This window comes from Anopheles bellator, chromosome X, assembly GCF_943735745.2.
Source record: "Anopheles bellator chromosome X, idAnoBellAS_SP24_06.2, whole genome shotgun sequence".
Lineage (NCBI taxonomy): Eukaryota > Metazoa > Arthropoda > Insecta > Diptera > Culicidae > Anopheles > Anopheles bellator.
In genome coordinates, this window is record NC_071287.1 from 15,775 (window position 1) to 30,428 (window position 14,654).

The following is a 14,654-nucleotide window of genomic DNA, read 5'->3' on the forward strand; positions in this document are numbered from 1 at the left end:
GACATTTGCTTTTTGTTGCATTACGATAACAAAAATTTCGTCGTACGGATCATCATGTACTTTTCGGAAGCGGACAAATAGACAGAAGACGATTAGTTTAGTAACAGTGTACCATTTAAAAAAAATGGTTTACATATCAAGAAGTAGGTAAAATTGTTTTTCACTAACCATGTAACGGTGCGACATGTTCTGTTTTGCTACCGTTTCAGATGGTACTGTGCGGGAATCCCAACCTTGGGGTGTTGATCGCATCAAAGGTCTTATTATGGGATTTTTCAACTTCATTCTAATGTTGTAAGTACACTTTTCACGCACTTTTACCTGCCGATCGAGTGCTAACGCTGCTATCACTTTGTGCCACTTTTTTTTATCTTCGGCGATATTCACCCTTCTACATCACAGTTTCCGAACAATGCTCGACTTCAATCTTGGTGCTGGATCGGAAGGCCGTGACGGTCAGCGAGGTGGAGGTTCCGGTGGTGGCGGCCCTCCTAGACCACCGAGACGCCCTATTGGGCGCCCAATGACGCTATCGGATTGCACCATTCCAGGTGGTGGATGAGCACGGTAAAGTGTCAAAGGTTGAAGCAACATTCGCCTTTGGCACCGTAGTATTTCGCTCGCAACCGTGGTGCCCGTAGGTCTGACCTACGTATGACGGGCAAGTTCTCAACCTGTGCTACCAAAAGGCGGATTTGTCTCGAAGAGGGTTCCACGGTTTCGTCAAAGATGTCTGTTTCTTCCATCACAGACATGCATCTCTTTCGTTCTATTTCAGTAAAAAAAATTCCGACTTTGTTTTCTAAATCTGTTTATTGTAACTACGAGCTGATCGGTTTATCAAGAATTAAATCTTTGCATTAACTACAACAGCAACAAAACTGTGGTCGGTCGGATGTGTAGTTCTTCCTATAAATTTGTATAGTGCACAGTGATACAAATAACAGCATTGCAAACAAAAAAGCAGTAAAGTTTTGATGTTATAGAAATTTTATGAGGTTCTTATCGCCCTAACTCCAAATTAAGGTCATCTTTACAGGGCACGGCCTTGAATGAAAATTCCAGCTAAAACGATAGACCTTACATATTGGGGTGGCAAACGGTAATGTGTAAGGTTAGACGAGCTTCCGAACATATTACCACTAAGCTTCTGCGGGGTTTCGGTATCGCCCAGCCTTGTGAGGGTTTTCGCTAATCGCTAATTGTAATGCTCGGAAACATCAATCTGCCAAAGCAGTAATTTTCTCCATCGTTTACCGATCTGGGGTGGTACTTGGTTCCAACAGGGATTTAAATATATTTTGGCAATATCATAATGTTCCAGAAATAAGAAATTGGCATTTCAGAATAGCCCGCCGTGTGGGCCATTTGATCACTGCACTTTATTCTACTTTCGTTCCCCTACATCACCCTGGTCGCGGCCAGCGGCGCTGCCACCGGCACTACTGCTACCTTCCGATTGGTCAATGTAGTTGTCGCGTCCAGGAATGCCGGAACCGTGTGAATCTCCCAGCCACGGATAAACGGTCGGGCAGTCGAAGCAGGTTTCCATGTAGCGGGTGTCGCTAATGTTTGAAGTTGGTTCCTTGAAGGCAAGTGCACACTTGTTCGATACGTTGCACGGTTTGGGCGTTTGCATAGTTTTGCTTTTGCAGTTCCATGGTTCATATCCGCCCAGTTGCTTGTTCGTCTTCGGATCGGTTATCCAAGTTAACGCTTGTGTGATCGTTACGAACCAAACGTCCGGCCTGTAAAAACGAGTTATTAATGCGACGAAGAGTAACGCACTATCGCAAGCAGAATGGTTCGCTTACAGGGTTTGAGTCCAGTCAAGAAACTTGTGCAGGCCTTTCTCAAGCTCCTTGATCTGAAACCAATTCGTGTGAAACGGCATCATGTATGGGGCCTTGTTCTGGTAGTAGTATCGCTCAAAGTCTTCCTGCAGCCAGGCAAACACATCTTCCGCATCGTGGTTGTGCAGCACGCACTGGTCCATGTATGGGCAGTGGCCGCCCTCGTAGCTCTCAACGAAGTGCGCATTTAGTGGCACCTCCCAGATGCCGGGGAATGACTTCGTCGGACAGGTACCACTCTTGCACTCGTGCGGAATCTTGTAGTCCAGCGTATACGGCCACACCGGCACCGGACTGGGCGGAACGCTGATCGAGCTATCGTAGATAAAGCCAAAGTCTTCGATCACCTTGTACTGGGTGTTGCGACCGGGTTTCAGGAATGGTGCACGCATTCCGTTAATCTCGTTTGCCGACACGTTGGAAAAGTGCTTCAAGATCGAGCGCATACCAATCATCTCACCGACCCATTCTTCGTAGCCTTTGTCCTGCAGGCCCATTTGCAGTGAAATCGTTTCGACCGCAATTTCATGGGCATCGTTAGCGAGTGTTTGGATCTGCTGATAGTTGCTAGAACGATATGTGCGAAGTTGGCGAGCGTATGAAAGCAGTGTAGTATGAGGAAACACATGATTTAGGCTGTTTTGTAGGCCTGTTTATCGGCTGATATTTTTTATTTCATCTTGGAGGAACGAACTTTATATCGGCGGCTGTTAAGGAATTCAACTGGACCTGAAGGAATTGCACAATATGTATTATTATTATTGCGGTTCTATTCCTGTAAGTGCAGTACGTGTAACGTTTCTGCTTGGCAATTTTTCTTCAGTCCATTTCCGGCAATTGTTCGGCTCTGTCCAACTCCGGCGGCCGCATCCGAGCAGATCAGAAAGATTCGAACCGTTGGTTAAATGTGAACACATTTTAAGATAAATCAAAAATTATGCGGATCCGATTGGATACTGCGGTAGTTTGATAGGGATGGGGAAGCGATGAAAAATAAGGATGGAATAGAGTTTTCAATAGAAAGATCAACAGCATTGCCACGTTGTTTTACATGAAATGAAAAGTAGGTAATAACGAGGGAGGAATTGTCCGTTTTTCACTCGAAGAGAAAGCGTCCGTTCATGAAAACTATCTAAAATAACCTGCACTAGCCGAAAACGCAAGCCGAGAGTTGTCGTGGTGAGAGAATTTATGGTACAATTTGTCATTTTTAATGGTGAAATAATGCTCACTTTGCTGATTCGTCTGCTAGCCACGTATTACCCTTAGGTGAGGATGCTAAGCATAAAAAGATAGGAGTGCACGGACAGGGAGCACTAAGCGTTAACCATGATTGTTCGGGTTTGCACTCTGGAGTATGTAGCCATTTTTTGTTGATGTACTATCGCCACTTTGCTGCCGCGCAATAGGAGCGCTTTGTACAGCTGTTCTGGTTGAAAATCGGCCCAAAAAGCAGGTGATGATCCAGCGACAAAATGTTGCAAGTCGGTTGGGTAGCCGGTGAGGCGGTGGTTATGATGAAAAATCTGCCACATATCTCAGTAATCCTTGGATTGTGTCTGTTCCTCTTTACTTTACAGTAATGCAAGCAATAAGAGAAACAAACACAGGAGAAAGCACATAATGTTTTACTGTGTCATCCGGCACATGCTGCAGAGCGCGAACGGCGGGCGGATGCACATGCACTGACGCTACCATCGACGGGGTTCGTTGTTCCAGCAGAAGCCGATACTTCGCAATAAGCAATTTGTGTTCTAAAAATCGTAAATTGGGCAGTGACAAAAACTAAATTCCGACACTTTTACGTGTAGCGAATTGGGTAGCAATACCGAACAGAATGGTCCATCTGATTTGGTGAGTGTCCTAAGATTATAACGCACCGTTTAATTCAATCCTTTATCGTATAAATCACCGGAGGAATAAAGCCGATACCTACGACACGGTAAGAGCGAAACGGTTCCAGTTTCAGAATCAGATGTCTTTGTCATGACTCCAAAGATGGACACTTGTACAAGGACATTGCTTAATCAAGATATCCGGGATTACCACGAATTTCCTTCGAACGCACCGGGTGCTGTTAAGTTAGACAAATTTAAGATAAGGCTTTTACTGTAATGAATCAACGTTTACGCCCGGTTTTAGTTGCAGTGTATTCCATGTTTCTTTCGCATACACGCAAGTGCGAAAAACTGTGCAATAGGGATCCAGAGAAAAAAAAAAACAGTCAAACGTTCAAATTGTAAACCGTTCGTCCTACGCCCTCCGACGTGTGCATCATTTATCACAGTCACAAAGCTTAGCACACGAAAGGACATTACATGCGGCACCTGCTTCACTACTGTTCCATCTCCGGCGGTTTGCAACAGGGTTCTCAATTGATTACGTCATCGTGTCTTACCTGTACTCGTGCGAGATGAAGAAAGTTCCCTTAATGTCGCACCCGTTCGGGTTTTTGCGTTTTCCGTTGAACACCTTCCGGTAGTGCTCGTAGTTATTCAGATTGACGGCACCGTCGAAGGTGAGCAGAATAATTTGCGGAGTCTGTACGGAATGAAAGTGATGCGAAGGGTTAGTGTCCGAGCTAATTTAGTTTCACTTTTTCGCACCGAATTTAGGTTCATTATTTTAACTCTTGTCTGAAACCCGTAGGCCCTCTGCAACATAGAAAAAGGCTCCCACGGAGAACAAAGCATAACCAAAATGTTCACACCTTTCGGGAGTGCGCTGAAGGAGTTGAGGGTTGCTTGACGGTTAATGAAGGTGAACTAACTGCAGGGCGAACTATAAACATTTTATGCTGATTGCTGCAAATCGCGGAAATTGGTATATTGTTCTCTTTTCGGCAGCAAACAAGCAGCGGGCAACATAACTTCTCTTGTGAGAGGCAACAAATTGAATAGCAAAGATTTTTCCCTTCCACGTGCCGCTCTGTCGCTCACACTTTTCCACTTATTCCATCCCCAGCCAGCCAGCGTGTTGTGATATTTTCTAGGTAAATGTCCGATGCAAACGAGCTGATAATCACGTTCACAAAAGGTTCGCAAAACTGCCAACTGATTATCTGCCATATTGTCTGCATCTTTCCAGGGGGTCTTAAGGGTGATCGCGGACTTCTGGCAGCCAGAAATGGGGGAACCACCATTCAATTCATTGTCGTCACCGTTGGCGTCGTCGTCGTCGCCGTTGCCGTCCTGTTGCTTAGCGCCAAGTGTCTCGATTACCGAATAAAGGAAGGCATTAGTAGCAGAAGTTGGCCCCTGTCCTCCCCGATGGCTAGAGCTAGCTGAAAAAATGGGCATGGCCCGTTCGAATCGTCCGAACGAGAACTGTCTGCTCGTGTCATCATTTTCGGAACGGTGAGCAGATAATGAAATTACAAACCGAATGCTGCCCACTATAACCCCCTGACCCTGGCTGGATAGTAAGTCCTGGTGTGAGTCCTGGGTTCCTCGTTTTGCTTTCGTGTGCTGAAAACGATTCGTGTGCTCACGATTCCACTGTGATGGCGGCTGTGTGTGTGTGTGTGTGTGGGTGGGAGGGAAAGAGGAATGCGTTGCGTTTCTTTGGTGCGGGTCGCCATCGTATGGTGCTTCCGGTTCAGCGTTACGGGAATGACAAGCCCTGCCCAGGAAAGATCGAGGGTGGGGAATACTACTTATTTTGTGACGACGCTTCGAAGATGTCTGCGAAGATAAGCGAAATCGAAAACCTTCACCCATTGGCTATGGCTTATAGATTTGGCCGCTACGTTGGGACGGCTCGGCATGGTTTATTTGCCTTTTACGTTTGCGTTTTTTTTGTTTTCCTTGGTTTGCTTGGTGCTCCTGTTCCTGTGTTTGTTTTGTCTTTTCTCTTTTTCCGCAACGTATGCAGTGCAGTTCATTTTCCTTGTTTGGCAATATTTTCCAACTTTTACATTCTGCTTCCCTGTTCTATACATTTACACAGGGACACTAACACACACGCACTGACACACAAACGATCAAAGAAAAAACCAAAGAGGAGAGAAATGTCTTTCGAAATACGGCAACAGCAACCGAGATTATTACAAATGGTTGGTAACGGAGAAGACCCGTTCAACAGAAATACGTACCTCTTCCGGATCTAGATCCTTCGGGATCAACGTACCGTCCTTGTTGCAATAGCAGTACGGCAGTTCACATTCACTAGGGTTGCACTTTTTGGCCAGATCAATTGGAGATTCGGTGGTTGCTGCCGGTGCTACATAAGGTGACAGCATCGCGATTGTGTGGCAGGCAGCAGCCGATGAGGTGTAGGAAAAAAGAAAGAATTGACAGGAAGGCTGGGTTACTGGCAATCTTTTGCGAGAATTAGAGACACGATGTTTGGCCTTCTTTGCGTAATGTAGAACATTACATTATCCTGCGCTCGGTCGCTGGCTCTGTGCAATATGCTTCATTGGCCCAAAACAGCGCACAAGGAAAAACGCTACTTACTTGAGGCTAGTGGACCACATTTGGCTTCCGCTTTGAATGTGCAGTACTTCTGGATATCATCGAAGTACAGACCGGATGGGCAGCGGTTCAAGTACGGAAAACCATCAACGCACTGTTTCCGTATGTGTCACCAATCCAGGGAGAATAGTGAAGAGAGAAAAAAAACAGAAAAGAAGTCAGTAAATGACAAGCAACAGTATATGAAAAATTCGTTTATAATATGTTTTATAATGGGGAGACTGATGGTCAACGTACGGCAGGTATGATAAAGTAGGAATTGTAGCCCGAATTGTATCTACAGTGGCGTAGCTACTGCGTGACTAACTTGTATTCGGCCGCTTTTGCCATTATGGATATTACCTCTTTACGATACCATGTGTTTTCTTGCTCGTTGGGTCGTCAGGACGGTTACGGGAGGCTGTAATAGGATTTTTTCTCTCTCTTTGGAATATGGTTATGGTGCTTGACTACATTCAGGACAGGACACGGTTACCTGCCTAGTCGGCTCGATGTGCGGATACATAATCATTATTATTTTTACTGGTAAGCTGCCTACTTTCATCGTTGTTGTCTTTCAAAAACCTCGTCACAGCCGACATCCCGCTGGGCCCTGGGACATTTTGGGCCCTGTTAGTCTATTTCGCATTTTCTCTAAACACCGGATATTCGAGGCAGTTCCGAAACCTGCCAGCGTTACGGATGTTCAATGTTTTCAAATTTTATACTTTCATCTAACACTACACGGAATCACGTGTGGTTTATGGACTGCCATGTATTACAAGCCGTTTCTGTTGGGTGAAGCCTTCTGTTTTGCCCCCCTTAAAAAGTCTGCAATGACTCGAAGTACCCTTCGGCCGGTGGCCGACAAACATGGAGAACGGCATGCACTAGTGCTGCTTTTTTATTTGGCTGAAACCTCATCCACATCAACGGTGGTGCATGAAGGCCCGGCTACTTTAGTTAGAAGGTAGGGTGAGGCAGACTATATCATTCCGGGGTTCCTGCCTGCTTGCGTTTGCCTGCCTCAGGATGTTGAGCAATGGTAATTATTTCCATGCGGATTTCCCGGACTTTCGGATTTGCGAACTCTCTGTGCCACCAGCACGAGCGCAGGACCTGAGGCACATCGGACCAGAAGGGAGTCGGTCTGACCCCGCGGTGCACTTTCGGTCCGGTTGCAATCTGTAACATGTTTCCGGTAGGCCGTCAGTTTGAATATGCCTCAAGGCGAGCCGGGACTAACTGCTGATGTGGTGCGATGCTTCGCTACTTCCGTTACGCCGTGCCAGGGCAGCTGTGCTGATTCTGTTTGGACTACGCTCTACGCTAATGCTGCTGATATTTCAATGCGATGGTTCTGCTGAGCATGTGGTGTGCCTTCTCCGTGGTAGTTTCAAGGTTGTAGTCCTTTTATCTATAAAGTCTCTTTCTACTGCTTAGCGTTTTGCTACCCCACAAGCCGCACTGCTTCGATTTAACCGAACCCTCTATGTGTACAAACGGCTAACGTCTGACTCTGCTGAATGCCTCCGAAGCCCATCAACTCGGTAGGTCATTCTTGTTCCCTAGCCTAGAATTTTTCGGTTCGATTTTTTTTGTCTCGTCAATTTTCAGCGGCGTACCTAGTGTGCCCTACGTACCGATTGCTCACACACGTATACATTCATCTTTTTCATATACCGCGTAAGCATCATTGGAATGAGTCCATTTCGGCGCTTGGGCACGCGATTGCCCAGGATGAAGTGTTTGTCAGATGGTTGAACGCAAGGACTCATACGCTTATTTACATCACCTCTTTGGCCATCACGTTTGTCACAAGTACGGTTTCCCCCACAACATCCCACTCGTCTTGTAGGGGAAGCAGATCTCAGGGACCGCGGCTAACCCCGAGTAATCAGGAACATTAATTATGGGGTTGGCAAAGGGTTGCCAAACTACGGTCGCTGACGTTGTAGTCCACATGAGCTAGCGTTTGGGAAGTCGTCATAATAGTTGTAAGAACAGTAATAAGAGATGAATGATATGGGTGTAGCATCTTGAGAAAAGCCGATCTCACGGGAGAGAGATAGAGACCAAGAAAGAAAGAGAGAGAGAGCACGAGACTACACTGGTGCTGAACTGTTTCTGCCCACTGTTGGAATAGATTATTGAAAAAATGTGAATCGTTTCTTGATCCAACCATGAACACCACCACTTCACCTCCTACAACTCTGTTAGGTTTTGTAGCTAATTACTGGAGCCCAAAAGTATTTGCAAAACATGCAAGCCGCTAAAACAGTTCTTAAAGGAGGATGGGTATGCAAAATTGTATTGTTTTACGGCTTACAGATTCTGATTGTGCGGTTTGTGGTGTGCTGGGTTAGCTACCTGATAGAATCGGCGGCATGTAACGGGATCAGCGAAGTTGCCGTTGCCTTGATCCGTGGGACATTTGAACTCCTTCTCGTCCTTACTTTGCTGGCCTGTGTGGGAGATACCGAGAAAACGGGAAAGGGTGAATTAGGTAGCAGTTGGCAATTTTCATTTATTCTTTTTGTAGCTCAATATTGTGGGTGGTTTCCCGACAGCTCTCTAATGGATTGGTCGTATCGGCTACGGCTGATTGCTATAGTAGCGCTAGTAGCCAGTGACACGCTTCCTTTTCATTAATCCAGGGCACCATCTATGCATCTCAATATAAATATAATCAAAGTGTTACCCTAGAAACGGTTATCCCGGAGTCTGCTTGAGCCGTTCACTACCGCACCGGTGGTGCTGGATATTGCCGCGAATCTTCTTCCAAAAGATTGCGAGGTTGGTACATTATGGTAATGCAAAGCGGTTTGCCGGTTTGCGTATGGGAAGGCGGCGTTGCTGTTGGGTGGAGTCGGTGTTATTTGCTATTTATGCAAATATCGGGAAAAAGCACACTCCGTTTGGGATGGAATTTTGAGGTTTCGCGTCTTGCGCTCGACCGTTGCCCAAGCCGACGCCGACGAGGCATCAATGAGGTTCTTGATGCGCTCCGTAAGCCTAGGGCATCAAACCGAACTGAATCGCATCGTTCCGGGTTATAAAAGTGCTGCGACACCTAGCTCAGCTCTTGGAGACATCGTATCAGTATGAATAATCACACGGTATCGATTAGCCCAGTGCTGAAGGTTATGTGGTGGTTGAAGCGGTGATATCCGCATAATGGATACAATGCTACTAAATGATACCTGTGTGTCTGCGTTTGTGTACCGAGGAGATATGGAAGCGCTATCAGATTTCAAGGAGGGCTCGAAGGGATACTGTTTACGATCTTTTCAGTCATTCAAGTATGATCTCCCAGAGAGTCGGATTTGAATGGCGATGTGCCTTGGTGAGAAGAGTGTGACGTAATAAGCTTAAAGAAGCACGCCCTTGGCTTCATCAGACAAACACAATAAAAGAGAAAGAGAGAGAGAGATAAAGAAAGAGAAAGAGTAATAAATAAAACACTCCGACCTTTTCTGCCCGGTTCAGCAGGTTGTTTGACAATATGGGCGCAAGATGTGCGTTGAGCGCGCTTTCGCCTTCCTCCGGGCCCGTATGGGCACGGGAACGCTGGACGCTAGAAGCGAAAGTGGCACCTAATTTCACCGTTTCCCAAGACCGGTTTCCTGACCTTTTCCGATGTGTGTTACATAGCGCAGTTGCTGGGTGGGAGCAGCCTGTCTGGCTGCCTGAGCTGCCTCTGGCTCTGGCTCTTCGATTTCGCATCGCACCATTGCATCTTGAAGGACGCATCTTGTACCAGGGAATCAGTACAGTCGTTCAACCTAGTAACCAATAGACCTTGTACGTTAACCATATGCTGCCATGCTGCTGCATAGATGAGGACGTCCGTCACACGGTGTGCAGTTGATCGGTTTCCAACCAGAAGTACGTTTACTATTATGATTACCAGAAGTAACTTTACTATTGTTACTATTATTGATTTATTATTATTAGAACGAGCAAAGCACCGTATTAAGCAAAGAGTAAGGACCCCGTAAAGTGCTGACAGTGACAGGTTTGAACTGCTGGCGAATGGTCTGGTCAAAGCCAAGCCAAGTCAATCAAAGTATTTTTGTAAAATATGCAGGCAGCCGTAGCTTAGCTCATTACGTTTCCCCTTTACCATACTAGTTGGCGCTGATTGCGTAATTGCAACACTCGATCGATAAGCCCGAACTGTAATGCCCGCCATCCCAAATCGTGTGTGATTAATTATTTTTCCTTCTGGAGCGACTGGATGTGCTGGATATCGACGAGTAGTTCCTCGCTGGACCAAATTGAAAAGGAGATGACAAAAAGGCCTGCTACCGGTACAGGCACTTTGTTGCATAATTAATGTCGGGGAAGGGTTTAGTGGCGCGCTCCATCAGTCTTGGCGAGAGGGCGAAAAAAACCTTCTCCACTCCACGACACCCAGCAACAGTCCTTCCCGGCCGGGCCTGACCACTGAAAGCGCATCTAGTGTGTAGCAAACGGGGTTATGAAAGAGAAACTGACCGCCACACACATAGCGGGAGACAGGAAGCACACACAGGCACACGAGCGAGTACGCGTATCAGCAGCGTGTCAGCGTGTCGGTGAGGAGGAGGTAAAGTGCATTTTAGGGGTGCGCAGAGCATGCTATGGAATGCAGAAATCGAAAGTGGTTTCTTATGGCGCGCGCTGCTTCCAGTCACTTTCGGGACCACTTTCATTACCCGATACTGCCTCTCTCGCCGGTGTGCCTGCGTTCATGTCTTCGTTCCTGGCCACCCATACCGTGCCTTCGATCCATCATGTGAATGTCACTCGGTGAGTTGGGGGGGACCGAGCCACCGAGCTGTGGTTCGAGCTTTCTCCGCCGAACTCCGCAATCTCTGAGCTCCCGCGGCCCGTCGATAATGGATTGCGATTATCTTCCCCAGCTTCCCCGCACAGCTGGGGAGCAGTTGGAGGTACCATGCCTCCCCCCCGGCACAACCGGAACCAGACACCAGACGTGCACGTGTGGCACAGGCGGCAGTGGCAGCAAAAAACGGACAGGACGAATGGGGACATGAAACACCCGCACCACGAGGCGGGACGCCTTGCTGTGCGGGGGTTGTCGTAAATAAAAAGGAAAAGCACGCCACGCCACGCCAACGCACGGCACACAGGTCTGTAAAACGGATGTAAACATGAAATATGTGTCCTTTAATAAAGTACATTAATAATTCAAGAGCAGCGCCTGTGCCTGTTTCACCGATTCGGCTCCGGCTCCGGCACGCCCGCTGGTGAAAGGAAAAGTGGCGGGGAGAAAGAGAAGGGAAGGGGACGGCAGGGAAGGGGAGGGAAAACAGGATGCAAATTTTGGGGGACACCGTGTTCGAGAGCCGATGAAGCGACGGTTCCCGTGGCTGCCTCGTAACAGACAGGTTCCCCCAAAAGGCTGTTGTCCTTCGTCTAGTTTCCTCTGTTTCTCTCTCTCTCTCTCTCTCTCTCTCTCTCTCTCTCTCAACTGGCTCGCTTATGATAACTTCAGGCTGTGGTTTTGGTTATGAGCTGTTATATGCTTTGCTTGCGTTCTCTACCTAGGTTGCCCAGTAATGTTGCTAAGAGTTGGTGTTAAAGGAACCTGCAGCTCTAAAAGTTTCGCCTAAGCTACGGGTCAAGTCAGTTGCCAGTCTAGCACGGCCGCACCTTGACTTCGCAAAATGTCAGCGTGCGTATAGCACACTGCAAGAGGTTGCCGTAGTATTGTTTGAATGATTTTTTATCAACACAGGAACCCCACGGGGCTAGGTACTACCGGCTGGACTTTACTGTGAGGAAGGTGCCTTCGTGCTAGATAGGCAATTGACTTTAGCTACGACGCCTTGGTCCTCTAAATGGAAGACTCTTCGGGGGGAGGGCGGGCTTATGTCGGTTTCTTATGTTGCGTTCCTTGGGTCCTATTATTTTACTGATCTCCGGGACGTGATTTCCCGTCGGGTGAACCGGGCCTCCTACCCAAACCCCTAATGGTTTCATGTCTTAATTTGCACACGAACGAGTGTGGCGGTGCAAACGTGCCAAAACTGACTGAAACAATAAGTCAACTGGTTGATCGGTAACCCCTCCCGTGACGACGCTCCGCACTACAGTTGTCGGGTCAGATCGTCAGATGGCGTCCTGGCAAATACGCCTCAAAAGGGCCGGCGTACAAGGCCTGCTGACTCGGCGCTGTCATCATTTGGTTGATTGGGAGAGGGTGTATTCTTCAAAATTGAATGACATTGAATGGAATTAACGGTCGGCGCTTAAAAATTGTACAGGTAACGTGAACAGTTTTATTACAATGTAATTCTAGCATGCTGCCGACGAGTCCAGACTTTCCCAACGAAGAACAGTGGGCGCGTTTCTTGTTTTTCACTAATGTACCACAAACAGTTTTGGGTAGGGGCTTTATGCCCGCGTCCGGTCCGTGGATATCCGCTACCCAGAGCTACCCCAATGCATCCTTTTAGCGGCCCTCGCTTTAGACTTGCGGAAACCCCGTGGACAACATTTTGTTGTATTCCAAGTATCGATTATCCTGACCGCTCTCGACACTCGATAATTGCCCATCCCCCACCGGATTACGGCTTATCGGGAGGCTCTGTAGGCCCGGAGGAACCACCGGACCGGGTCAGTCGGTTTCATCACCATCGGATCAATTAACCACCTGGGATGAATTAGGGCGTGTGCTGGTTGACTCCGATAACCAACTCCAGCAGCGCTCATCAGGCACCGCTCGACTCCGCCAAAAATCCGGAACGTAGATAGCTCGTGGTCCTGGTGCATCGTAACTCGCCGGATCGTTGACCCCGACAACGCACCTCCCCCCCCACCCCCACCCCTCTGCCTGTTCCGTTGGTGTTTTTTGTTCGCTCAGCCCAATTGATTTTCCATTTCGAGCGCTAATAAGCGCACGGTGTGCGCGTCGTCTAACCGGGAAGCGCGCGGCCATTGTGAAACATCAGGCATGAGGCAAATTAGGTAAAACAGTCAGTACCCGGAAGCCACGCGCCCGGAGCCGCTTCCCGGTGCGCATGTTTTCGGCCCGGCCCGGCCCGGCCCACCAAATGGGTGCGAAGGAGTCCGTCGAAAGAGAGGAAAAGCCCAAAATTATGGTACGGTTTTCGGGGGAAAGCAGCTCGCGCGAGGATTTTACCCAGCACTGGCCGCAAGTCACGCAACTGCTTCGCTGGCCCGGCGTAACCGGAAGTGCTGCCGAGCTGGGTGAGTTGTTTGACCGAAAATGGCCGAAAATTGGCCATCGGGGCGGCGTTTCCGAAAGCGCGAAAGCGATTTCCAAAGAGGCCGCCGGTGTGTGCGGTGGTTATGGCTGCGCGAGAAAGCATTCGATGGGAGAAAACACCGCACAGAAAGCAGTGAGGACCGCGTTGCGCGTGGTCCTCCTCGGCATAGAGTTGGGTGAGTTGGGTGGTGTATAATAAGCAAGGTACACACTCGAAGACGACGGTGATAACTACGACGTAACACCAGCACCAGGTACTGTGCTCGTGCCTCGGACAACAATTGTGGCAGCATCATTTTCATTTCTACGGAAGACCGCCACTACGAAATCAGTTATATCGAAACGAGTCTGGGCCCGTTTCGGGGCGCCGTTAAGAATGGGCCTCCCTCCTTCAAGCGTGATGAAACCAACGCGCGATCGTCCGTTATGGTCGAGTGAACCGGACCAAACGGTGAGATGATGTGTGTGCGCCACGCGAAATGCCGTCAAGCAAGTGGGCCCAACCTAACCAGTCGAGAGTGTCGCTTTCCTGACATTTAATGGCCATCGATGCCCCAGCCCCGGACCGGGCCGCACCGAAGGCCGCTTGCCGTGTCGCTGTCGCGGACCGAAAGCGAATGGCGGTTTTGTGAAATCGCACAGCGCACGAAAGTTACGCGCGGGTGGCCGTGACTGGAGCGGGAAGGACCTCGAGGACTTCTTCCAATTCCGCCACCAGCACGGTCTTCTTTCCGGGGCACGGTGGGAAGTGAGCTGTAAGGGGGCAATATGTGCATGTATGTGAGCCATTTACCGTTCACTAAACACACGGCGGCCAGCGCCACAATGAGGGCTCTCATCTTGCTCTCCTGCGACCAACACCACCACCACTGCTCCGACCGGTGTGCAGACGGCGGGTGGCGTGTCACGAAACGACGCACGCACGCACGCCCTCCGGACTCCGGGTTCCGGGTCGGCCGGAATTCACTGGTGCACCGTGCGCGAACAACACACACAGACACACACACACACACACGTTGCGATCCACGCGGACTCCACGGACACTAGCGTTCGCCACGGGGCCACGGGACGGGGCCTCCAGCCGAATTCTTGGCTCGGCTGTTTTGA

At 48.7% G+C, this 14,654-nt stretch overlaps 2 protein-coding genes across 2 annotated transcripts; one reads left to right on the forward strand and one right to left on the reverse strand.

The window, feature by feature from the left end:
* The first annotated feature begins 26 nt into the window (after window positions 1-26).
* LOC131214069 (glycine-rich selenoprotein) lies at window positions 27-1,403 on the forward strand. The gene is made up of 3 exons (XM_058208426.1): window positions 27-143; window positions 210-294; window positions 403-1,403. The coding sequence occupies exons 1-3, from the start codon at window positions 125-127 to the stop codon at window positions 560-562; spliced, it is 264 nt and encodes an 87-aa protein (XP_058064409.1). The 5' UTR covers window positions 27-124; the 3' UTR covers window positions 563-1,403.
* Window positions 690-14,417, reverse strand: LOC131214068 (chitin deacetylase 1). The gene is made up of 7 exons (XM_058208425.1): window positions 14,341-14,417; window positions 8,678-8,772; window positions 6,311-6,422; window positions 5,947-6,074; window positions 4,252-4,394; window positions 1,815-2,420; window positions 690-1,748 (listed from the first exon to the last, which is right to left on the reverse strand). The coding sequence occupies exons 1-7, from the start codon at window positions 14,384-14,386 to the stop codon at window positions 1,388-1,390; spliced, it is 1,491 nt and encodes a 496-aa protein (XP_058064408.1). The 5' UTR covers window positions 14,387-14,417; the 3' UTR covers window positions 690-1,387.
* Window positions 14,418-14,654: the final 237 nt, after the last annotated feature.

Bases quoted from the DNA above. Each gene is read 5' to 3' on its own strand.
- LOC131214069 (XM_058208426.1), top strand. The intron at 295-402 runs GTAAGTACACTT...TCTACATCACAG, and splicing joins TTCAACTTCATTCTAATGTT to TTTCCGAACAATGCTCGACT.
- LOC131214068 (XM_058208425.1), bottom strand. From the start codon at position 14,386: ATGAGAGCCCTCATTGTGGCGCTGGCCGCCGTGTGTTTAGTGAACG. The intron at 4,395-5,946 runs GTACGTATTTCT...CATTCCGTACAG, and splicing joins AGGATCTAGATCCGGAAGAG to ACTCCGCAAATTATTCTGCT. The intron at 2,421-4,251 runs GTAAGACACGAT...ATATCGTTCTAG, and splicing joins TTCATCTCGCACGAGTACAG to CAACTATCAGCAGATCCAAA.